General features: G+C 36.5%; 1 protein-coding gene across 5 annotated transcripts in view; it reads left to right on the top strand.

The window, feature by feature from the left end:
• The window catches only part of GUCY1A1 (guanylate cyclase 1 soluble subunit alpha 1), a 56665-nt gene that overhangs the window by 17034 nt on the left and 13332 nt on the right, over nucleotides 1-26299 (top strand). For all 5 annotated transcript variants that reach the window (XM_004471648.4, XM_023592630.3, XM_071214372.1 and 2 more), the window contains 6 exons: nucleotides 9519-9882; nucleotides 14023-14084; nucleotides 17663-17721; nucleotides 19127-19836; nucleotides 21774-22259; nucleotides 26090-26233. In XM_004471648.4, coding sequence (XP_004471705.1) covers nucleotides 9628-9882; nucleotides 14023-14084; nucleotides 17663-17721; nucleotides 19127-19836; nucleotides 21774-22259; nucleotides 26090-26233 — 1716 coding nt within the window. In that variant the 5' untranslated portion in view covers nucleotides 9519-9627. The remainder of the gene's footprint in view (nucleotides 1-9518; nucleotides 9883-14022; nucleotides 14085-17662; nucleotides 17722-19126; nucleotides 19837-21773; nucleotides 22260-26089; nucleotides 26234-26299) is intronic.

The following is a 26299-nucleotide window of genomic DNA, read 5'->3' as shown; positions in this document are numbered from 1 at the left end:
AGCCTGGGGAAATATTTTGAGGCTATAGACAGCCAAAGCAGTTTTAGAGTGTGTATTAATATAAGAGTGAAGTGTTGGTAAAAGGTAGGCCTCTGATTGGACTAAGATGAAGCATTTATGATAAGCTTCAAATGATTACTAAGCGTGAAACTTGAATTAGAAGTATACAAAGTGTTCCACTCTTCTTTAGGCAGTCTGAGCCTTTGCAGGCCCATAAAAAGAGGGCTTCTCTGCACACCAGTTGAGAAGTCAAATGGGGTATAATTCTGTGAATGCTGGGAATGTGGACAAATAGTCTGAGATCCTGTCTCATCTTTGTACCTCAGTAGCTATAAGATTTAGACCATGTCCCTAAACTGGATTTCTGGTTTGTCCTCTTCAGATAAGAGGGATCGGAAAAATAATCTCTGACATCTGTTTTAGCTTCCTAAACTGCTCAAAGCAGCACCATGAAATGGCTCAGTTTAGGCAATGGGAATTTATTTGCTTACAGTTAGAGTCTGGGAAAATGTCCAAATTAAGGCGTCATCAAGGTGATACTTTCTTCCTGAAGAATGGCTGCCTGTGATCCTTGGCTCTTCTGCCACATGGCAAGGAACATGATGGTGTCTCCTGGTCTGTCCCTTCTCTTCCACGTTTTGTTGATTTCAGCTTCTTGCTTCTGTGGCGTGCTCTCTCTCTCTCTCCCTCTCTCTCCATCCCCTTTATGAAAAACTCCAGTAATAGGATTAAGACCCATCCTGAATTAAGTGAGTCCCGCTTAACTGAAGTAGCCTCATCAGAAGGTCCTACTTGCAGTGCGTTTATACCCACAAGAAAGGATTACTTAAAAACATGTTTTTTTCTAGGGTATATATAGCTTAAAACTATTACAACATCTCTTCCAGTTCTAAACTTTTGTTACACACATGGCTGTTGATTTTTATATGGCATATCCTGGAGAGAAGAAGTAAAATTGGCTGGGGTTTATTGTGCACAGGCTGGTTTCTTTTAATTTTTTGTATTCTGAATCAATGAGAGGATGGATGGAATGAAAACACAATGCACATTTTGGTTTGGAATTTAATGGGAAAGGACCATGCTTTTTTCAACATGTAATTTGTAGATATCCAACTATGTTTCAGAAGGCAAAATGCAATTTATGGTAATGATTTCTTCTAAACTAATCATTATGTAAACATTCAGAATGGTTTGAATTTGTGTCTGAATTTGCTTCTTTTTTTTTTTTTTTTTTTTTGCTGGCCTGGTTCCAGCATAAGCCTGGAAGATTTAGGTCTCATCATCAGTGAGGAATGGTAATTTTCTGTTCAAGAATCAGAAAGAATTGTGCTACTGACCAGAGAACAAGAGTTCTCTGACTGCTTGTGGACCTCTAACCAGCCAGTGGCCTGAGGCCCCAGGCAACCTCCAGAGAAAGTCCTCTTCCTCTCGGTCTTGAGTGCAGTGAGTAAATTATACAAGAGGGAGGTTTATTCACAGTACATCTCTTTTCTGCGTATTACACTTAATTAGCTGTTTCATTCAATTTATTAGCCATTTTCCCAGGGTCTTAAGAGAAATTTTTTTTCTGAAATACGTTCTTTCCCATAATTTCTTCCTCTCCTTTACCATAAAGATTTTTTAAATGTGAGAGACACGTGCAGTCTTTCTAGTTGCCTTCCGATTCTTTAATTCCTAAAATCAGGAGGCTTAAAGCAAACTTTCAGAGAAACAGTCTTTTTTTAGATCGCGGGGACCCTGAAAGGGTTTCTCACACCTGCATGTTTTGAGTGTTTGGGCTTCATTCCCTCAATTGACATGCCCAGCAGTCTCATCTTCCATTTTCTTCTGTTTGTTTTAAAGCAGATATAATTTAATCTTTGTTCTCCCAGATTGTATTTATTGTTAGCGGAACTTGAGAAATAATCACCATGGTGTATAAAAAGCCTCTTGTTCTGAAGACTACTCCAGGGCCTGGACTCTTTCTAGTCAGACAGATTTGGGTTCATTGCCAGGTACTGCCACTCATTAACTGTGACCAAGGACAAGTTACTTAATCTATGTTTCAGATTCTTCCTGTGTAAAAGATAGCAGCACACACATACACACTCTTACATGCACACATGCAGCCTTTCCCATAGGGTTGTTATGAAAATTAAATGAGATCATCCCTGTAAAAATGCTTGCCAAGCCAATTAAAGCAGGAGTCAGTAAACTTACTGTATAAAGGGCAAGACAGTAAATATTTAAGGCCTTGCAGTCCCTGTCACAACTACCTAACTCTGCCATGGTAGTGCAAAATATTCACAGACAGTATGTAAATAAATGAGCATGACTATGTTCCAGTAAAATTTTATTTATGGATGCCAAAATCTGAATTTCCATTTAATGCTCACATAGCATGGAATTTTCTTTTTTGGCTTTTATTCAACCATTTAATAAAGTAAAGACCATTCTCAGCTCGTGGTCTGTACAAAAACAGGCAGCAGGGTGGATTTGTCCAGGGGCCATAGTTTGTTAGCATCTTCTTTAAAGGCTCCTGCAGGTCTAGTGTTCTGCGACAGTGTAGATATCCTGCTCCACTGAACCGTTATACCTTTATTTTTGCTCTCTTTTTTTGTCATTACTGGCTGTTCACTCTGTGTCCAAGCCTACATGCCTTGTTTAATTTGTTCTTGATTCAGTTGCATTAGGTGCTCTCTCCACCAGTGCTTACAAGGTTTACATTTTCATGACTCTATTAGTTTATGACGGTTTTTGACAAGCAACTTGGGAAAAGTTCCCAGGGTTGGACTAGAAACTTAAGATCCACTATTGTGTCTTATTCCAGAGTCTTCTTTTCTAATGTGACAGGGTGGAGCCCAAGCAATATGATTTCTTCTTGCCCAGGGAGAATTCTGTGCTCATAAGGGCACCCATTCCATCTTACCAAATATGAGGTCACCTTGAATCCAGCGGTTCTTTGGGTGGGACAATCAGTTCCTGAATCCACTATGTTTTTTCAGGAACTCCTTGGTTGCTTGCCTCTTAATCTGATAGGACTCTGGGTGGCTTAACTTGGTTTCAGAAATATCATTAAGTGATTCTTCAGATTAGTGACTCATCTGCCCATCACCTAAAATTTTCGCCAAAATACATCATCAATGAGAAAGTGAGAAGATAAAAGGAGTTAACATTGAGTCACCGTTGAGAAGAGTATTTAGTTTACAGAAACAGTGATTGCAGAGCAGATTCTTTGTATAACAAATACTGATTACTTTTCAATCTAGCATTCTAGGAAAAGAAAATTAGATACCACAAAATTTCTGTGTAAGCTTGGTTGTTATGAGATATTTTTGTTTTTGAAATTTCTGTGTTGAGAATAATATGGAGGTATAGAAAAACAAATGTATTCAATGGAATAAAATTTGCTTGAATTGCACAATACATTTAGTTTCATAAATGGAAAAAGAGGCTTAAATCCAGTATCATCCCCCAGTTACATCCTAATATTTTATGAAGGGAATTTGACACGTAATGTATTAGCTAATAGAATTACAAAATGAAATCTTTCTGCTCTAGGCTATGCTGTGAATGCAATTATTTTGTAATTTATTAACAGGTGTCCTAACTATTGACATAGATATCATTATTCTTGGTGTGCATTAATTTTCTAAGGTATGCATTAATTTTCTGTATCAGGAACTGGGTATCCTGATATAGATTAGAGATCCTAGTATATATTAGAGTTCCCTTAAACAGGATTCAATAAAGGATAAGAAAAGTTTCTACAAATATAAAACATTCCTGGATCTTCTGAGAAGAATAAATAAACTTGTCATTTATTTCTTTAGCGACTTCTTGTCGCATGATTTTCTTGTTGAATACAATGAGAATTTATATTTGGTTGTATGCACCCAAAACTCATATTGTAAGACTACTCTAAAGCTATTAATCAGGCAGTGATAACTTGGTCCCTGTTTTAAGAAATTACTTAGAGATTTCAAAAAGGGCTAAGATATGTTTTGTAAAGCAAATGACTTGAGATTGTTTTAACTTTGCCTATATATTATCTTATTTATCCTACTCTATTTCATCATCATTTTATGGGTGAAGTAACAAACTCAGTGAAGTTAAGAAATGTGTCCAATGTCACACTGTTACTAAGTAGTGGTTGTGATAGAATAGTCAATATTCTTTAGTATTGATGAGACTTGGATATACTGTTTGTTCTACTACTTTGTCTTGCTTTCCTGAAATATTATAGAGGAAAGGTCTACAAATATTTCCTACTGCAAAGTAAAAAGAAACACATTTTAAGAGGCTGATTTATGGATTTTATTTAATACTTTTCTCAATTTTTGAGGAATGAAATACTAGATTTTCAGTCTCCCTTAATATTAAACTGTTTTCTTTTTTTAATGAAAATGCTCATTACAGTTTGCAAGCAACCTATTATGTTGAACAATTGGGAGAAAATATTTTGATTATGAAATCTGATTCATTGTGTTTACTGGAGCACACAAACTTTATCCTTACCAAACCAATTTGTTTTTTGGTTAGGGCTCTCGTTTTTTCAGATATTCTCAGAAATTTGGACTTTGAAATTTGATCTTAAAACCTTTACATCTCTTTAATCACAGTTATTGGTATGTCTACATCCTGCATCTGATATTGGCCATCAGATATGGCTATTTTGTTTACAATGAAGACAATACTTTTAGGTTTTTTCTCTGTTGCTAATTTAAAATCTACTTTTTAAGATGTCCTGCCATAAAAGAGGCTTTCTGTGTCAGAGAGTACCTGTGAGGTATTTCTTTTGAGTCATGTAGGAAACAAGATTCTCCTACTTACTTAAATTCTGGAATTTAAATTATAGATAGTTGTTTACCTGGACAACAGTACATCCTGGTTACTAATAAGAAGTCAATAGCTGGGTTATTATTCTTAGCTCAGTAGAGTTCACTGTTCATTAGTACAAGGGAGAGCATTCAGTAGATTTGGAGGCTGTTTAACCATCAACTTTTGGGGATGACAAGTACCTTTCCAAGGCCTTGCAACTAAATTTGTTATGTTAATGATTTTGTTTATTCCTTACATGTTGGTATCATTCTAGAACCAGCTATGTACTGAATTCAATAACCAACCAAACCATTGTTGAAGTTACTGCTAATGGTTACACATGAAAATCATCACTGGTCTAGTTAAAGATCTTATTTTGTATCCCTGGCAGGCAAGCAGAAGACAAACATAGGTTTCTAGGGTATCAGCACTGTGTGTATCTGTTACATATTATAATATAATTCCATTAGTTTAACAGATGAAAAATGCTAATTAGTTTCTTTATACATATGTGATTTAGTAACGCTTAATGATCTTGAAGTAAGCACAAATTGTTTCCTGATGCTCTTTATATTTTAATAAAGATCAGTGGTAGGCACAATTTGTGGATATTATTGTACTGTACAATACAGGATATATTAGTCAGCCAAAGGGGTGCTGATGCAAAATACCAGAAATCTGTTGGCTTTTATAAAGGGTATTTATTTGGGGTAGAAGCTTACAATTACCAGGCCATAAAGCATAAGTTACTTCCCTCACCAAAGTCTTTTGCCACATGTTAGAGCAAGATGGCTGCCAACGTCTGCAAGGGTTCAGGCTTCCTGGGTTCCTCTCTTCCTGGGGTTTGCTTCTCTTTTCTCACAACTAAGCTCCTCTGTGTGCTTACTTCCCAGGACTCCAGCTCAAGACTCCAGCGTCAAAATCTCAACTCTGTCCTTTGCCATGTCTCTTATTTGTGAGTCCCCAACCACCAAAGGGAGGGACTCAACACCCTACTGACGTGACCCAATCAATGCCCTAATCATACTTTAATCACTCTCAGGTACAGACCACTTTACAAATATAATCCATAATCTATTTTTGGAATTCATAACTATATCAAACTGCTACACACAAGAAGAAAGAATTTTAAGAAAGGTTTGACTGGTCAGTTCTATCCTGCTTTAGTGAAATGGAGTAGAAACATGAGAATATAAATAATGGGTTCTAGACCAGCCTTCAAACTAGTGCGAAAGAGAAGATTAAGTTTAATGAAGGGATTTATCAACTATGTTATGTCTAACTCCTATTTCCAATACCGAAATTCAAATATTTCCCAGAATAACTTATTTTAAGGATCACTTCTATACCTCCATCTCATCAAACATGTAATCTTTTATTTCTTTTTTTTTTTAATTCCCTCTTTACTAGTTATATTTTGATATAACTGAAATCATGGAATTTTGTTAATAGAACTTTCCTTCCTGAACATTAATATAAAGTAATGATATACTTTTTATAAATAAATGATTGTTTAATATCATCTCCTACAGTCTATGTGCTTACTTTCAAGTTGTGGAAAAAACAGTGATCCACATAGGCTGCTGTTTGTTTGTTTGTTTTTTTTCAGTGTGGGTAGAGAAGGTAATGTCCTATGGTCAAAATTAAATTTAGATTAAAATGATTTGCTTAACTCAGTAAGCTTTGTACAGCCAGGGGTTAGCAGACTATGGCAGGTAGACCAAATCTGACCCACAGCCTGTTCTTGTAAATAAAGTTTTATGGGAAAGCATCCATGATCATTTGTTAAAATGTTTGTGGTTGCCTTCATGCTACAACGGCAGACTTGTATAGTTGATCTACAGACCATGTAGCCTGCAAAACTGAAAATTTCTACTCTCTGGCTTTGTAACAGTAAAAGTTTGGTGACCACTAATTTAAACCATAAATCAGGACAGAAATTCATTAACAGAAATAGAGATATTGTGAGTTATAGTCAAGACTGGAGAACAGATATTTGTGTAGATTAATCTTCAGAGAAACATGGTTGAAGCCATGTTGAGTGGCCTTCAAGGTTTAGGTCTTTCAGAATCTAAGTCACAGTTTCCTCATACTGCCATCTTATCTTTGGGCCACCTCAGTAGCCTACTGACATGGGCAGCCCCTCTTTATGCTGACAGAATATGTTTTCTGCTCAAGAATATATGCCATCCTCCTTTGTACCTTCTTGAAAATTCAAAAAGTACACATGATCACAGATTTTGTGTATGACTTTATGTAACGGAATTTACCAGCATCTTTTCTGGCCCATCAGCATCTATAATGTTGCCCTATATCTATTGCCCCATGTCATCCCTCATATATCAGGTATTGGATTTAGGTTTCTTATTTGCCCCAGTTGATGTCCATTGTTCTAAATTTATTAGACAATTTATCTGTGGAAATTACAGGCTGTCACTTATACTTATTGGAAAAAATTAAGGGCATTGAGAAGCAAGGAAAAGAGAAAAAATAATTGAAATTGAACTCTACTTCTGAAAACTAAAATATAAGGCTGTATCCCGGATGATTCAAATACCACCAGCCAATAAATAGGAGAATTGAATTCTATTTTGCTTTGTAATAAAATTTTCAAGATAAACTAATCCTAGTTTACACACTAAATCTGATGATTTGGAAACCGTTCTAACTTGGTCATGCGAGTTTTGGATAAGAGAAAACACATTGGCTTTGCGATCAGCTGGATCTACATGTGAACTAACTCTGTCACTTTCTAGCATTTCAAATTGGAAAAGATGACTTAAACTCTTGAGCCTCCACCCCTCATATGTAAAAGTGGGAATAATAGTTCCTGTGTCTCACCATATTCTTAACATTTAGTAAAAAAACAATATTCTTTTATTTATGCTATTAACTAATATCTTCATTTACCTCTGAGGGAAAATTAATAGCTAATTTAACTTATGGATAATAGTTAACAGTAATACTGTAATATTTTTGTAGCAATGGCAGAGAAGATACACCAATTCTAAGGGACAACAAGGCGGGGTATAAGGGGGTATGGGATTTTTCCTTTCGGAGTAATGAAAACTTTCTAAAATTGAGTGAGGTGATGACAACTCAACTCTGTGATGAAATGAGAGCCAGTGAGTGTACATTTTGAATAGATTGTACAAGGCATGGGGCTGTATAACACAGGAAATCCTATGGTGGAAGATGGACTGTGGTTAACAGACCAAATATGAGAGCGTTCTATCATGAACTAATAATCAGATAGTTGGGGGAAAATACACCAAATGTAAAATACTAGCTATAGTTAATACTAATATTTTGACGATGCCCTTTCATAGTTTCTAACAAATGTTCACAACAATTTAAGATGGTAGGGGATGATGGGAGCCCTATGTGATAATATGCATGCATGTTTTGTAAGTTCACAACTTTTATTATATACTTATTGTTTATGTTCATGTATGAATGATATACTTGAATAAAATTTTTTAAATGAAAAGAAGAAAAAATTAATTTAGATCTAAAAAAAAAGAAATAGTTCCTGTGTCAAATGGTCGTAGTATGAAACAATTCCTAGGAAGATTAAAGGCAAATACAGAATTTCTAGCAATGTGCCAGTCACATAGGAAAGGGTTAGTAAGTATGGGTTTATTTCCACTTTTTCCAGGGTTGCTTTGATTTTCCAAGAGTAGAAATAGTTATCACCTAATCAAGATTGTTATTGTTGGTAAGCTGAATTCACAACTAGACTATTCTAATGACAAATAACCAGTGATAACTGTGTTTTGAATTGTGTGAAGATTCACATCCACAACAACAACAAAAACAAAGAGTTTTTTTGTTTTACCCCTGGGTTGTCTGGATTGGGATCCAGAGACCACAGAAATTCAAGGCCATGTTCTTAGCAACACAGAGTTCTTTTAAAATGTATTTTTTTAAATTTGATGATAATATTTTATAAAAAATTCTAGCTTCAGAAATTTTTTTTCTATAATAAATCTCAATTGAAATAATTTTCTTTCATCTAAAAGTTAGTGTTTCTGTTGCAAAAGCATACCTGGGCATTGTTATATGTTTTTCCCTTTAGATATGTTTAAGAGTAGAATGGGTGTAGCTCAACGGTTGAGCACCTGCTTTGCATGTATGAGGTCCCAGGTTCAATCCCTGGTACCTCCTAAAAAATATATATGTACATTCTGTTTGAGGTCCCAGGTTTGATTCCAGGTACCTCCTAAAAACAAACAGCAAACAAACAAACAAAAACAAATAACATTTACATGGATATGTTTAGGAGACATTGGCTTATACTATTCTGATTTTTCAGAAAGGAAAGCACAATAAGAGTAGTAGTGTTAGCCCTAATAAAACATAGATTAAGACTTGGCCTCTGTCATAAAACTATAGTGTTCCACCCTTGTGAAATCAAACTAGACCAAACAGGTTATAAAAATTGTAATTGTTAGTTTGGTCTCTGGACATTTTCAAGAAAATTGCATTCTATTTGAATAATGTTAAATATTTTAAAAAGTATTTTACTAAAATGCACACATATTAAATATCTCTAACAAAATGTCACATTAACTTTATAATTGACATTTCTACCAGGATTTTCTGTATGTGAAAATAACATATGCACATATGGTCTTCAATTTTATGTTTGATTTTTTCTTTTTTCATGAGTGTATAAAGTCATTCCTCTTTCTCTTCTAACTTTCCACTATCCATAGACACTCCAGTCACCAGTGTCCTTGATCTGATAGTGGCTTCCATTTGTTGGTCCCACGGAAGAACTTAGCTCATCAGGAGATCTGCATAGCGTGAAACATCACCAACAACATGTTCTGCACGAAACTGAAGGATCTCAAGATCACAGGGGAATGTCCATTCTCTTTACTGACACCAGGTCAGGTTTCTAACGAGACAGCCGAGGAGATAGCAGGAAGCTCAGAGAGCTGCAAAGCAACTCTGCCCATCTGTCAGGATGTTCCTGAGAAGAATGTACAGGGAAATCTTCCTCAAAGAAAAACGAGTAGGAGCCGAGTCTATCTTCACACTTTGGCAGAGAGTATTTGCAAACTGATTTTCCCAGAGGTGAGTTCTTGCCCTTTGGAGATTTTTATCATATTTTGAAATTGGTAAATGTAAGCACTTGCTTTCTCACTGCAAAGTTTATAATAAATTTTGACTGTCTCCTAGAAATACATGAAAACAGTTCTTTAAAACAGCCATGTTCTTAAATCATGTTTAATCTTAAAATGTTTAAAATCTTGAACACTTTTCACTCTGACTAGCATTATCATTTTGAGCAACTTGCTTAACCCCTCTTAGCTTCTACTCCTCAAGTGTGAAATGAAAATAACAATACTACCTGCCTTCTAGAGTTTTCAACGAGTGGTAATTGAGTAATCCTTGTAATACCCTAGATATCATGAGTCCTCAGTAATTGTTAGCTATTATAATTTTTAAATTAAATTCATTGAAAAAGAACTTATTTTCTGCCTGGTTTTCCTCTTCTAATTCCAAAAAGCATCAAATGTTCCCTGCCAATTTGCAGAGGTGTGAAAATCTCCCTTTCCTGCTGGCTCTGAGTCTCAGTTCGCTGCCCGTGGAAGGCTAGAACCTGCCCCCTTGGGTCAGAGACAAGGGCGCTTGGTCATCAGCATCTTCATGCTGTTAACTCTGACACTTCTTGACACAACTCTGGGAGCTGTGTAGCCCAATGCCATCTTGAAGCTGGGAGCATCTTTTGTCAGTTCACCACTAAGCAAACTTGGGAACATGACCTCTATCTCAACAGGTCAAGTGTCTTAGGAATTGAGGGAACACATAAAGAGTTCCTCTCCTTCTGCAGAGCTAAAGAGAATAACAGTTGAAAATCTTTACCATGTCTTCTTCCTTATGTTGGTGGCCATGGTTTGGGTGCTGGATAACTAAAAACACTAGTGTGATATTTTTGCCTATTGATTGCAATGGATTAATTTTTAAGGAAATATTGGATTTAGTCCTAAAATATGAAATTAAGAACCAGTATATAGAATTGTTGGAATATAGAGTATCCTTACCACCCTAGAGCAGTCCTGAAGTGGTTTATTTTGTTTCATGAGTCCCTGAGGATTCACTGAAAATTGAATCCTGCTTACAACTTTATTGCTAATTCCTGTCATCTCAGCTTCTGGGCTCAGGATTTATCACAGGAGCTAGAGCACCAAAGTGGGAAATTCTGTGCACCAGCAGCCTCCACCAATAAGTTCTTTTTTTTTTTTCTTTGTTTTTTTTGGCTGGAAAACCGGTGGGTTGGTTCCTTGTGGTTTTTACTTTGTTTTGTTTTGAATTCACAACAATTTTCCAGAGGAACAATGGTATAAGATGAAGGTAGATTTCTACAAAAGTCTCTTAAACCATAACATTGCTCAAGTATCTTCCTCATGCCTCCCTAGGACTTCAACACCTTTTCTTTATGAAAACAAATTCTGATTCAAAATGGAAAACTAGGAATACATCTCCACCAACCTCAGCAGTTGGAGGAGTGACTATTTCATAACAATATTGCTATTAGGAGGAAAGGGTTAAAAAGAGAAGTTCCTGGTGTCAGTGGGAAGGAAAAGAAAATCCAAAAAGGATCTTGAGTGAAGAGGGTAAAGTAAGTCTACCTGAAGTTTTAATCAGAAAGGTAAAGAGGAGGAGAATGGTGCCTCCAGTAGCACTGGGAAGGGGGAGGGAAAAGTGATAGGTGCCTTCTGCAGTGGCAGAATTATATGGATTTCTTTTTTCATAGCTTATCAAAAATTCCTGATCAGGGCAGCAATTGATATATAAATAAATATAACTCAAATTATTTTACATTGGAAGCAACTTAATGGAATAACCCCTCAACACTGTCTCTGTCACTTCACTGATGAATTTTTGTAGATTAAGCTTCCAAGAGTGTGAATATCTGATAGAGGTAGTGTCTTTCACACACATTAATTCAGCAGATATGTATTTCACATCTCTTCTAGCCAATTACTCTTCTAGGCGCTGGGCATGCATATACCATGCAGTGGTGAATCAGACAGGAATTCCCTGCCAAGAGCTTCTATTCTAGTGGAAGAGACAGGTAGAAGGACAAAAAGTCAAGTTGAAAATGCTGTGGAGAAAAACTAAGACTTCATGCACAAGGGCAACAAGCTCCATTTTCCTGCAGACCCTTGTCACCATATGAATATGTTTGCAGAATGAAACAACTCAGAGCAAACATATGGGTTCAGGACTTTCAGTCCACACTATTGGGAAGTGGATTTGGCTCAACTGATAGAGCGTCCACCTACCACATGGGAGGTCCAGGGTTCAAACCCAGGGCCTCCCGACCTGTGTGGTGAGCTGGCCCACATGCAGTGCTGCCGCATCAAGGAGTGCCGTGGCACGCAGGGGTGTCCCCCACATGGGGGAACCTCACACGCAGGGAGTGTGCCCTGTAAGGAGAGCCACCCCGCACGAGAAAAGTACATCCTGCTCAGGAATGGCACCGCACACACGGAAAGCTGATGCAGCAAGATGACGCAACAATAAAGAGACACAGATTCCTGGTGCCGCTGACAAGAATACAAGTGGACACAGAAAAGCACACAGTGAATGGACACAGAGAGCAGACAACTCGGGGAGGAGGGAGAGGAGAGAAATAAAATAAATAAATAAACAAATCTTAAAAAAAAAAATCCACACTATTACTCTGGTACTAGTAGTGCCAGTGCTGCTTTCTATCAAGCAAGAGGTGCCTGAGACATTTATACTTTTCAAGTGCCCTGTTAATCCACCTCATTTATAATCTACCAATTTAATGTTACTTTTCTTCTCTGGATGTGACCAATTGCTAAGAAGCATTCCCATATGTTCCTTCCTGAACATTTTCCTGCCCTTTGCCATCACAAAAGCCACTAGGACCTTGCTCAGAATCCATCTTCTGGGTAGGTCCCCTGCCAGCCTTGTGTTCATCCTGCAGCAGGTGTATCCTCTCTCTCTATACTTAGTCAGAAAAATTGTTATATACTGTAGATTTAAGATTTCTTTAATTTCTCTCCAACACTTCAGTTTGCTCTTTCTTTCAATAAATTTCAAATTTCTAAGATATATGTACACTTTTAAACTGAAAAGCCTTTTCATAACCCATTTCATTGAAACAGAATTTTACTGTAGTTTGCTCAATGCTATTGATTTACTTGCCCAGTGGAAATTCTAAGGAAACTGTAAATAGTTCTTAAGGAATAAAGAAAGTATTTCCACAATTTGGAAAAAGCCAGAAAATTCTTCCCTTTCCTCCATGTAAACTATAGAAAGAATCAATAGCTCCGTATACACACATGGGTACCTATGTTTTTTAGGGAGGGCAAAAAAAATGGCATCATTGAATATCAGAGTTCTACTTCCTGTTTATCAGTTAGACACAATTAGCTTTTAAGAGATCAATTCATAGTAAACAAGTATTTATTATGATTATGTAGACTACATACAAGTGTCTAACAAAGTAGAAAAGTTCATGAAATATTCAGAAATTAATAAAAGAGTTCTACAAATTGAGTGGTGAAGATTATTATTTTAGTTCACAGGAAAGAAATCTGTATAAGGGTTAATCCAAAGTTTGTTTCAAATATACAATCAGCTGAGGTTGGTGACAGGTTAGATTTAAGGAATAAAAGGAAAAGGAAAGACATAGATAACTTCAGTGTTTTCTGCATGAGAAGACGGAAACGATATGTGAAATATAAGTGGGAATGTGCAGCTTAGGACTGGAGGGTCACTGGGTGTCTGGATTAGAGTTTGTGACAGGAACAGTGTTTTTTTAGGTTGAGCCAGACTGAGATTGAAATATTGGATGGCGCACCAAGGAAATTTCTTGACACAGAGAAGGTAGTGCCCAGAGATTCCTTCTTTGCAGACTGGGCATTACTGAACTACAGTCTTCTGAGCCTGACTCCGACTGAGTTTGTCTGTTTTGTAGCCCTCAGTGAGGCCTACAACCAAGGGGAAAGCCTGTGCCCCCCAATGCGTGAGTTCTTTGTTTCTTTCTGAGTTTGAAAGACTCATAGAAAAACAGTCCCAGCCTCCAAAGTGTAAATTCATGACATTTACTTACGTTCAAAGTAAATAATGTTTCTGCTTCTTCATGAGAAACTTTCAAGACTGTTTTAAAATATATGCCTTCAAATGAATTATTATTTGTTGGGAGTGTTTAAATCTTTTATTTTCCATTTTTAGTTTGGCCGGCTGAGCCTTGCACTTCAGAGAACATTGACCAAGCATAAAATAAAAGAAAGCAGGTAAGTTGAATCACTTTAGTTGCTTAAACCCAAACGAATCTCGTGTCACAACTATTAACATTGTTGTTACTAGGCAACATTTATTGACTGTTTCAACATTTATTGACTCATTCTGATATGCCAGAAACTGGGTTTAAAAAAAAGAAACTGGATTATGTGTTTTAGCAGTTACTAACCTGAAAGTAAGTGCATTTATTTTCCACATTTTGTAGATTAAATTCAGGCTAATATAAAAGGTTGAAGGTTTTACACATAGGAAAAGGCAGTGCCGGCTTTCAAGTCTTTTTTAAGGTTTTTCTGTAAACATGAGTTTAACCGTGTTACCATATACTGCTGCTTTTTACAAGCTCTTATAAAAGCCTTTTCATTTATATTAAGGGATAATTTCTAAAATATTTAACAACAAGTAAGGCATGGATGCCAAACAATCAGAAAAGATTCCTTACTTTAAAGACACTGCTAAAGGTTTGTAGCTGGGTCCCAGGACCCTGCCCTCCCGCCCCCTCCCCCACCCCCCCCCCATACACACACACCCTAATCACCTGCTAAGCCGTTAGGTGCTACTTCAGGAGGAGATGGGTCAGGAGAGCCTGGGAGCAGCATCAGAGAGGTTTCATTATTTCATCATTTCCAGTTTGGTTGTACCACTGTGCACTAGCTGCATACCAATTCTATTTCTGTATTTTATTTGTATTCTGCCTTTGAAATTTTTTAAGAAGACTTTGATTGTGTGTGTGTGTGTGTATAGTGTGTGTGTATATACATACACAAACATATAGTGTATATACACATATGATTTTTAAAATATTTAATATATATAATTATTCAAATATATCTAGGCACATTTACTCTTGCCAAATAATAGATCAGTCCTGTTTTTGATCCCCCAAAATCTCAAGGATTATTGTGTATGTAAACAAAAGAATAAATACTTCCAAATGTGCAATTTTGAATATTGGAGTTTTGAAAAATATTACCATTGTCAGGAATATTTTATACATTCATTTAGCTATCATCTACTCAGGAGTAGATAATCTGCTTTGTGGATTTTCTGTGCTTAATTTTCCTTTCTGAAAACTTCCTGCTCCCAAACTTCAGACAGCAGGACCAAGCTAAGAAGGAGGCATTGGATGGATCTAGAAGGAGAGGGTGTGAATCTATGTGTCTGACAGAAGCTTTGCTTCCACAAGTGATATGAAAAACATTCCAGAATGGCTCTGACCTAAAATTCTCAGTCAAGCTGATTAGATACTCAGAAGTCATTCCAGCCATGCTACTGTTGTCTGTCTACTTAAGTCCTTGGCAGCCAGTTTACTCGAAATTTATTTTCAGGACTTTGTGTTTTGAAATGTCCCTACAGCTAGATGCAGACATCCAGTTAAGATGTGTTCCTAACAGTGTGTCCTTTAAAAATTGCCTATTTTATTTGGAAGCCTTGAAACATCTTTACTATTTCTCTTATTTTTTAAACTGTAAAAGCTGTTTCTGATGATAATTATTCATTGGTTGAAATAAGATGAACTTTTATCCCATAAGAAGACCTGCTGATATACTAAATGACTCTTCTTTACGTTGCATTTTTGGTTCTGAGTATATTCTTTGTTGGGTTTTTATTATTTCCCATCTTTTTGTCAGCAAGTCAACTGCCATTTCTACTGCTCTGAACTTGCCAGCTGCTGAGCACACTCTAACCTCTTTTGTGGACTGCTTCTTATCTTCTATGACCTGAGAACCAAAAATCCAATATAATAAACAACTGCCTCTGAGTGAAGGACTGGAGACAAGTCCCTCCCATTCTTTTTTTTGGGAAGTGAACTGAGTTTCTTAAATGAGCATGTTGCCCAGAGAAATTTTGCTTAGTTTCTTTTCCTGAGGTCTTTTGATCACATCATCATATGCATGGACTCATGGCTGGTGTGTGTCTCTGCATGTGCTCACATGTTATTGCACATGCATGTGTGTAATTACCCCTACTTATATATTTTTTGAGGTAAAGATTGGGAACTTATTTTGATTGCACTGTATACTCTGTACGAGCTAAGGTTCACTTACACCTTCATGGGTATGGGGTATTAAGCATAAAAGTTCTCTGATCAGACTTGCTCACATTCTTTAGAGAAAAAATGCCATTGTTTATATGAACTAAAGAAATCTAAAGATAGAGAAATATATAATAAGGGGCTTGGGGATCTCTAAATCCACACGGTATATAACATCACTGAACAACCCTTAATCAATTAAGAAAATACTTCTACCCAGTATTTTAAATACTTATAAGTAATAAATCATTGTGTGATAAAGTGTGGAGGAGTGAGCAGTTTTCCACCTCACAATAATTTTCTTCCGAAATTTCTCTACGTGTACTATATTTTATTGAAATCTGCTTAAAATTCAGATATATGCCTATTTCATAAACCTGGGTTGACTAATGTCAAATTGAACCACAAATGCACCCTTGCATGTCTTTTAATATGCATTAGCACTTTGCCAAATTTGGTTATAATCAGTTACCACTATCAGAAATCATCATAAAATAATTAGACATGCTTGAATTAATAAGTTAATTTAAAATTCTTAAGCTTTCTGTCAATCAAAATGTCTGCTATTACATTATCAACTTCTATGGTGTAGGAACTGTGCAGTAGTTGAATAAAGAGTACACTTCTTTAGTTACTAGTTTAGTCTCTTAGGGCTGCCATAACAAAGTACCACAAACTGGGTTCCCTAAAACAACATCACTGTGTTGTCTCATGGCTCTGGAGGCCAGAAGTCCAAAGCCTGGGTCTTGGCAGGACCCTGCTCCCTCTGAAGTCTGCAGGGAAAGTGCCTTTCTCCTGGCTTCTGGTGGTGGCTCGCTGGCAGCCATAGGGTTGTCTGCTTCATCCGTTACCTGGCCTTCTCCCCTCCCCTCTGCCTGTGTTTAATTCTCCCCAGTACTAGTAAGGACACCAGTTGTCCTGGTTTGGTCTCATCTTAACTAATGACATCTTCAAAGACCAAATAAAGTCATATTCACAGGACCAGAAATCAGAACTTGAACATACATGATTCAACTCCTAGAAGATGTTACTAATTTTTTATACACGATCAAGGTTAAAAGTTTAGTATAATGATGGCTGAGAGATACATACCTAAATTCCTCAGCTTAAAAGCAAGAAATAAGATGTATCTGCTTTAGAAGAAAATGATAATTAAAAGTGAAATCTGTATGTAGATTTTTCTCCTTGGTTGGATAATTAGAAAAACCTCGAGATGCTTTGTTACTAGCCCCTTCTTGACCATTTCACACCCCTGGGACCCTGCCAGTGCAAACCTCTTTAATATTAGTCTGTGCAAATATAACTTAAATGATAAATATCCTTCATAAATAAAACAGTGAAAAACTCAATATCCTGTATATTTTGGGGTTTTCCAACATTGTTTTGAATTTTACATGTCATTGCTCCTTTCCTATAAACTTGATAGTTCAGATGTGACTCCACAAAAAAGGTAAATTATTTTCTTTCATCTTTTATTATGTTATAATCTGAAGTTTTAGAATTGGCTGTTTATAATTTAAGATATTGAAATATTTCCAGGAAATCTTTGGAAAGAGAAGACTTTGAAAAAATAATTGCAGACCATGCAATTGCAGCAGGTAATAGAATTGTTTAAGTATATGTAATTAGGGTACATCCTACACCTGCAGAACTAATATTTCCTCCTAAAATACTCATATTTATTTGTTAGCAACTCCCAATGTGAAGTGTTCCAATATTATATATGGTATACACTAACAATAACTCTTTCTCATACTATATATTTTGGTTGGACTGAAAACATTTTCTATTACTACCATAAGGTTGAATGAGAAGCTGACTTCTATACATTTGTGGGCCTTGATCTTGAATCTAACTATCTGCTTCTCTTTTATGCATGAGAAATTCTTTTCCACAAAGTAGGAATAAAGACTTGTTAAGGTTGGAAGCAATCACAGGAAAAGGGGGCACACTATCTAATCTGATAACAGTGTTTTCACATTAATAATTAGTTTTGGAGGAAAAGTAGATGGATGAATTTGCTATGGTCTCCTTTAGAAAGTGTGAGTACAAAATGTTAAATAAGAGCTAACTTATACTGAGCACTTCTTAGGAAACTGTCACTATTCTAAGCATGATCCCCACACACCACAACTGTGCTATCAAGAGGGAATTATATTCAGGAAATTTTCCTGATAGTTTCAACATGAATATTGGCAGATATATGGTTAATAATGATAATAATAATAGCTTACACACATTCAGTGCTTTCCATGGTTCTAAGTAGTGTATATATATATATATATATATATATATAAAACTTGTTTAATCTCAAAAAAAAGGGAATTATGGTTTTCCTATGTTACAAATGAAAAAAATGGGATACACAGAGGTTAGAGAGACAAAGCGATTAGGAAAGAGAAGCTGTAGAAATAATAAGACATTCGAAGCAAATATCCATCCATTCAGGTAACACTGAACAACATGAACATTATTTTACTCAGACAAATAATTATTTAAAAAAATAATTTATAATCCTACTTCGAGAAAAATGACAAGATTCAGTTTCAGGACCAGTGACTTTAAATTTATTCCAGTAGTTAACTCTTATACTGCTGGAGGTCCTCCAACCGGAAGAGTGCCCCTTTATGAAGATATACTTATTTTTGCTGTTAACAGAAAGATGGCAGGGCTTTTTTCGAAATAGAGTTGATTCTAGAATTCTGATTTTTCTTTTACAGTTAAGTTTAAAAGAGATTAAAAAATTGCGTATGGTACTTAGCTGCCATTCTTTTTAAATTAACTGAATTGGGATTTTTATTTCAATGAGAGCTACCAGAATTTTAGAAGCTAATAATCCATGTAGCTAATTTGAATATACATGTTTCATTTTGTTTGGAAGTGTTATTGGCAGATATAAAGAGAACTAAATAAACAAATAAAACCTTGTTGATAGTACTAACAGTCACAACTCTACCAAGATGGCATATTTGAATCAGCAGACATTGTGTTATATTCTTTCAGGAGTTCCAGTGGAAATCGTCAAAGAATCTCTCGGTGAAGAGCTTTTTAAAATATGTTATGAAGAAGATGAACACATCCTAGGCGTGGTTGGAGGAACCCTTAAAGATTTTTTAAATAGCTTCAGTACCCTTCTGAAACAGAGCAGCCATTGCCAAGAAGTGGATAAATGGGGCAGGCTTGATGATGCCTCCATTTTATGCCTTGATAAAGATCAAGATTTCTTAGATGTTTACTATTTCTTTCCCAAAAGAATCACATCCCTGATTCTTCCAGGCATAATTAAGGCAGCTGCTCACGTGTTGTATGAATCTGAAGTGGAAGTGTCGTTGGTGCCTCCCTGCTTCAGTAACGATTGCAGTGAGTTTGTGAATCAGCCCTATTTGTTATACTCCGTTCATGTCAAAAGCACCAAGCCATCCCTGTCCCCTGGGAAACCCCAGTCCACTCTGGTGATCCCTGCGTCTCTCTTCTGTAAGACATTTCCATTCCATTTCATGTTTGACAAAGATATGACAATTCTGCAGTTTGGCAATGGTATTAGAAGGCTGGTGAACAGGAGAGACTTCCAAGGAAAGCCCAATTTTGAAGAGTACTTTGAAATTCTTACTCCAAAAATCAACCAAACATTTAGCGGGATCCTGACTATGTTGAACATGCAATTTGTTGTACGAGTGAGGAGATGGGACAACTCTGTGAAGAAATCTTCACGGGTAAGGAAAACATTATTTGGGGATTTTCACATTCATGTTTAAGGAGTAGAAATAAAAAGACAAAAATAGTGCCTGATTTCAAATGCTTTGATAAAACATTTCTGTTTAAAACAATTCTAAAATAAATTTAAGGCTAGAATAAATAAAAAACAAAATCCTTTCTGCATTCATTTGCTTACTTCATTCATTGCTTCAGCAAATACTTGTTGAATGCACACCATCTTTTTAAATCTTCATGGAGTGTTTTATAACTAAGCTGTATATTAAATAAATACATAAATATTTTTCAATTATCCAATTGTTTATTTAATTTGGAATAATAAGAGGCATTATTTTACAAAAGCAAACAAACATTTACTTGTTTCTTTTAGGAGGCAACTATATGGATTTTTAAATCAGTATTTAATAGAAATGGCAACATAAAAATTTTTATTTTAATTGTTACAGGGTGTGCAGGAGGAAACCTGTACTGTTGCCTCATGGTAGATAACTTTGGTAATTATTCAATCTCAGGAAATAGTTTGCTAAAATCATAGTGGCTAGAACAAGCAAAGCTAATAGTGCTTATAGTGCAAATAACTTTTAGACACACTGACCACAGCAAAAGCATTGTTTGTTCCCCAAAATGAAAAAAGCTTTAGTATTGTTTTTCTTATCATGAAAATAATATACCCAAATATTTTTTAAAAATAGGTAATACTTAAATATGTTCATTGCAGCAAAAAATTCTAAAACATTAGTTATAACATACATTTTACAACTTTCTTCTTTTCGCTTCACGATACATTCAGGGCATCCTTCCGTGTCATTGGTTACAAGTTTATTTCACGTTATAAAGGTTTTGTCATATTCACTGTATGGTTATAATCTAATTTAACCAGTCCCCATTTATTAATTAACTAGATGCTAAAATAAATACCATACAACATGTTGGTTTAAATCCAGGGAATTTATTGGCTCATGGTTTTGAAGCTAGGAGAGTCCAAAATCAAAGCATCAGCAAGGTGATGCTTTTGCCCTGGAGAATGTGACATTCTGGGACTGATTGCCGTGGATCCTTGGTCTTGGGCTTTTCCCTCATGTGGCAGTGCACATGGCAATGTCTTCTCCATTTTTCTCCCAGTTCCCTTGGCTTCCAGCTTCTTCCATGGCTTTCTCTGTGTGGCTTTTTTATAAGGCCTCCAGTAATAGGATTAAGACCATCCTGATTTAGTTGGCTACATACCTATTAACTAAAAATAACCTCATCAAAAGGTCTTACTGACAGTGGGTTCCCACCTACAGAAATGGATTAAGATTAAGATGTCTTTCTTAAGTGCTTAAGTACATAATTCAATATCCAAAACCCTCAATGAAGGACATTTGGGCTGCCTTTGACTTTTTGGTGCAGCAAGCACGCATCTACATGTTTGTCCACACTAATACAAGTAATTCTTGGGACTGAGGATGATCACTTGAAGACCCACCTCTTAAGGCCTCAATATTACAGTTTGTTCTGCTGGATTTTTTTTTTTTTTTCTTTTTTATGTGTTATGTAGGGCAGTAAAGTTTGAATTGGGAGGTAGTTTGTCCTGTAAGATCCAGATAGTTCACAATAAATCTCTGGAAAAAAGATGGTTTCCAAAAGATAGCTCTGGAGGGCAACTCCAGATAAACCAAATGAGAGTATCAAAACAAATAGGAACAAAAGTATCGTAATAGATCTTTGCAAGTCAAAATTTCTTGGTAAAGATATTCCAATATATTCCTCAAATCCTGCGTGCATTTCAGAACTTATAACAACTTGGAACAATAAAAAAACATACTTTTTTTCAGTTGGTTGACAAAATAGAGTTTAAATACAAAGGGATTATCACTATATCTACTTCCTCAGCTTTTGTCTCAGGAAGCTGTTGGTAACTTGAATAAACCACAGTAGCTGTTCCTTTGCTTCATAGGTTATGGACCTCAAAGGCCAAATGATCTACATTATTGAATCCAGTGCAATATTGTTCCTGGGGTCACCCTGTGTGGACAGACTAGAAGATTTTACAGGACGAGGACTCTACCTTTCAGACATCCCAATTCATAATGCACTAAGGGATGTGGTCTTGATAGGTGAGCAAGCCAGAGCCCAAGACGGCCTGAAGAAGAGGCTGGGGAAGCTCAAGGCTACCCTTGAGCAAGCCCACCAAGCCCTGGAGGAGGAGAAGAAGAAGACCGTAGATCTTCTCTGCTCTATATTTCCCTGTGAGGTTGCTCAGCAGCTGTGGCAAGGACAAGTAGTGCAAGCCAAGAAGTTCAATAATGTCACCATGCTTTTCTCGGATATTGTTGGATTCACAGCCATCTGCTCCCAGTGCTCACCCCTGCAGGTCATCACCATGCTCAATGCACTCTACACACGCTTTGACCAGCAATGTGGACAGCTGGATGTCTACAAGGTAGGGGTGAAGCGGGAAATGGTGGTTTTACAGGCAAAAGTCAGGGAGCAAAAGCACTCACTTAGGAGCTGAATTATAATGCAAATGAAAGGTCTTCTCTGCAGGATCCTGCAGGCCACATCCTGGGAGCAGGCAGAGTACATTAATCATGTGGGTGTTCTCTGGCCAGAAATAGCTCTGAATCTGCTTAGAAACAGAGATAATTGTACCTTGAAAGGGTGGCCACGTTGTCTTCTCAAAGAATAAGCATGTAATGGAGGAATTGTAGGCTGAGAAGAGGATGAGCTTAGGAAAAGGTAAAGTTTCACAGTCAAATGGACCTTGCAGTCTTTGTGGAAACTGAGTTGAGTTATTGAGCATAAAATAATTCATGGTATGACTTAGGCATGGAAAATCCTTTCTATCTATAAAAGTAAATAGAGATGAGAATTACAAAAATTCCTTAAGTAGATTAATTCAATACAAGGTTAACATGATACATTTCGTGCCCAGTTCGTGGAAATCCAAATCAGCTAATTAAGGCATTATTTTAGAGAGGACAAGGACAGAGGCATTTGTATAAGAGAGACCTGTCTTCAGATCACGTTCTCTACCTCACTTGCTTAGTTAACTAAGCAAGTTAAATAACCACACTCAAGTCTAATACAGGGAAAGTAACAGCCACCCACAGAGCTTATATGCAGAGATACCATGCTTTATTCCCAAAATCTTCGTGATTATAATAGATAATATATGCTACTCATCAGACAGGCAGTATTTATTGATGCCTACCATACTAGACATCATTCTAAGATTGGGGTATAATAGTGACTGTCCACAGCACATGGTACATTATTTTTTAATATAACTATTAAGAGAACTAATGAGGAGATTTCATGTTTTGCCCGCTTCTTTGGATTAAACCTGTTTTATTGATTTAAATTATTCTGCATTGTTTTAGATATTGGCTTTAAAAATAAAATAATCTTATGATTTGTATGGCTTGCATAATCTTAATTTGCCACACAACAATCTAGAATTTCAGAGCTTAACCCAACAATAAATAACTAAATTATTTCAGCAGAAACAAACATTATTTATGCCTCATTTCATTTTAGATGCCAGAAGTAAAGCTTCCTTTTATGAAATTTCTAACAGGAAATTCCAGTCAGAGCCATGATTCTCCTGGGGAAAAAAAGAGGTCATGCATAATTACAGATAAAATAATTCGCTTATGTGAGGTTAAGTGTGATGGCTTCTTGTGGAATTTACTGTATTTATTTTGTAGACATTTTCTATCTTGAGAATGCCTCCCTCTCAGAACTGAGAGAAGGGGGTCTTTCTTTCTTTGGCAAACTACTGTGATTGTTAGCAGAAGAAGCCCTCTTCCATTGTAATTCTCAGCTTGTGAAAACTAAAATATTGTTCCTATCAGGTATTCAGAAATTTTGCTCCATACTTGAAGAACGCAGCCACAGTTTCTCTGATCAACCAAGTGTAGCTTGACTAGATAGTGAGTTACCTTTAATCCCAGTCCTCATTTGTACTTTCTCTTCACTTCTGATTTTGCATGAAAATTCCTGGAGACAGATAAAAATAAATAAGAAAGGGTCTTAACCATGGAATAAATGTAAGCCATTCGGAAGGTATATAATTATAGGCTGACCTATGAGTGTGATGGTTTCCAAGGAATTGTCAACCTTATTTATTTACAGGACCTGATTTTACTCGGGCTATGTTTAATTTCGTTTTCTCTTGACCTTTCAATCTTTGTCATTTTTCTGCCTATTTCTGTATTCATTTATCCATCGTTTTAACAATGCCAGCTTTCCAATGACAGATGCTCACTTCCACCCACATATCTAGGTACTAGGAGGGCACAGCGAATAGGCACCCAACAGCAAACCAGCAATGCTAGGGCATTTCTATTTAGTAACATTTGAGTTCCTATGATATTAATATATTAACCATGATGATAAACACTTCTAATATCTTCATTACTGAGATAAAACTTAAGGGAGGCATTTCTGCCTGGCTCATTCATTCAGCAAATATGCCTACTTAGTACCTACTTTACACTGACTATATAGGAGTGAACAGTGTACCAGCACTCAGAGAGGTTACATGCACTGGGGAAGGAAAAACAACAAAGAAATGGATAAACTTATAGTATTTCAGTTGGCGTAAATGCTCTGGAAGAAAATTAAAGTAGGGTAGGAGGTGAGAGCTGTTCCGTAGAGGTTTTGTAGAAGTGGTCAGGATAGGCCTAATAAGGTGACATTTTAGCAGGGACTGAAAGAAATGAGGGACAAGCTAGGTGGTTACCTGCAGGGCGAATATTCCAGGCAATAGAAATAGCAAGTGTGAGCTCTTTGGCCATGTTTGACAGATAACTAGAAGGCCAGTGAATTGAAACAAAGTGCACAAGATGGGGGGTTAAGGTATAAGTCGGAGTTAGCAGAAAGATAGATCAAGATGAACCTCAGAACCATGATCAGGGCCTCAGCATTTACTCTGAGTGAAATGGGGAGTTACTAAAGGTTTTCTCCCTTTCTTTTTTCTTTCTCACTCCATCTCTCCACATTGGAGGCTTTGGATAAGAAAAGTGCCATGACCTGTATTAGTCTTCTCTAGGGAAACAGAATCAACAGGAGATATCTGTAAATAGTAAAAGATTTTATAAAATTCTCTCATGTGACCGTGGGGATGCACAAGTCCAAATTCCACAGGCAGGCTGCAAACTAGGGGCTCTGATGAAGGTCCTTGGTGAGTTCCCAGGAGATTGGCTTTCTGAATTCACGCTGGAAAATTCTCTCTTAATTCTGAAATCATGTCCCCTTTTAAGGCATTCAACTGGTTGGGTAAAATGTCACTCATTGCTGACAGCAGTCTCCTTGGTTGATTGTAGATGTAATCAGCCATCTGTGCAGTAAACTCATTCGTGACTAAAGTTCATAACTGTCCTTGTATTATAGTTAGCCCCGTGCTTGCTTGACCAAACATCTGACAAGTTGACACATTAGCCTCACCATCACATGACCTCATAAGTTATGATAAATATTCAGAGGAGAAGGAAATGGAAACTATTAGAATTTGGGGGATTATTTGTGGATTTAAATGAAATACTAGGTCTCTATAACCATCATCACAAACAAATACAAATTACCTATAACATCAACATTATGATAACAATAAAAATAATAATACTTGGAATTTATAAAATAAATTGATTTCCAATAGCCTCCCAAGTACCATTGTTTCTGGCTACTGGTTTGATATCCATGTCCATGTAGATGCTTATAATTGGTATGAGAACCTCAAAAGTCCTTCCGTAAAACCATATCTGTATTACTCTTCTGACTATATTTGCCAAAGTTTTATGCTGTACATTCTTGCTACACTCTTATGAGATTTATTGAGTAGTGAGTTCATGGGAATACTGTATTTTATGGTGACGGACATATAAAATCAGTAGGGAATCCGGTATCTTTAAGTGTTTTATTATAAATTCAAAATATATAATTTTCTCTCACAAAAGCCATTTTACATAGTGAGGGAAAAAGAGGTTACATGATGCAATAAGTTAGTGGCATGTCTGCGAGCAGAAGCCACCTGGTATTTTGTTTACAGGTTTGTGCTGCCTGTCAGTACAATGCCCTGATAAGGGATTTAAACCTTATGAGTTTCCTAGAAGGGTAGGTGGATTTACCTTGGTCAAGAGAGCCATCTCTGAGAGTATTCTATTTAGCCTAATTTTCCACAGGGCTGGAACACTGAGATTTCTGCTATTCAATGTATGCTATAATCCTTCCTGAATTTTGTTTACAACATGGAAAATATGTTATGTCTAGGTGGAGACCATTGGTGATGCATATTGTGTAGCTGGAGGATTACACAAAGAAAGCGACACCCATGCTGTGCAGATAGCTCTGATGGCCCTGAAGATGATGGAGCTCTCTGATGAAGTTATGTCTCCCCACGGAGAACCTATCAAGGTAAAGCAGATGAGATATTTTGAATAAATGCTTGTGAGCTCATTATGAAAAGAAAGGTGTATCAGT

This window comes from Dasypus novemcinctus, chromosome 1 (assembly GCF_030445035.2).
Source record: "Dasypus novemcinctus isolate mDasNov1 chromosome 1, mDasNov1.1.hap2, whole genome shotgun sequence".
Taxonomy (NCBI): Eukaryota; Metazoa; Chordata; class Mammalia; order Cingulata; family Dasypodidae; genus Dasypus; species Dasypus novemcinctus.
This window is presented reverse-complemented; position numbering and strand designations above follow the sequence as displayed.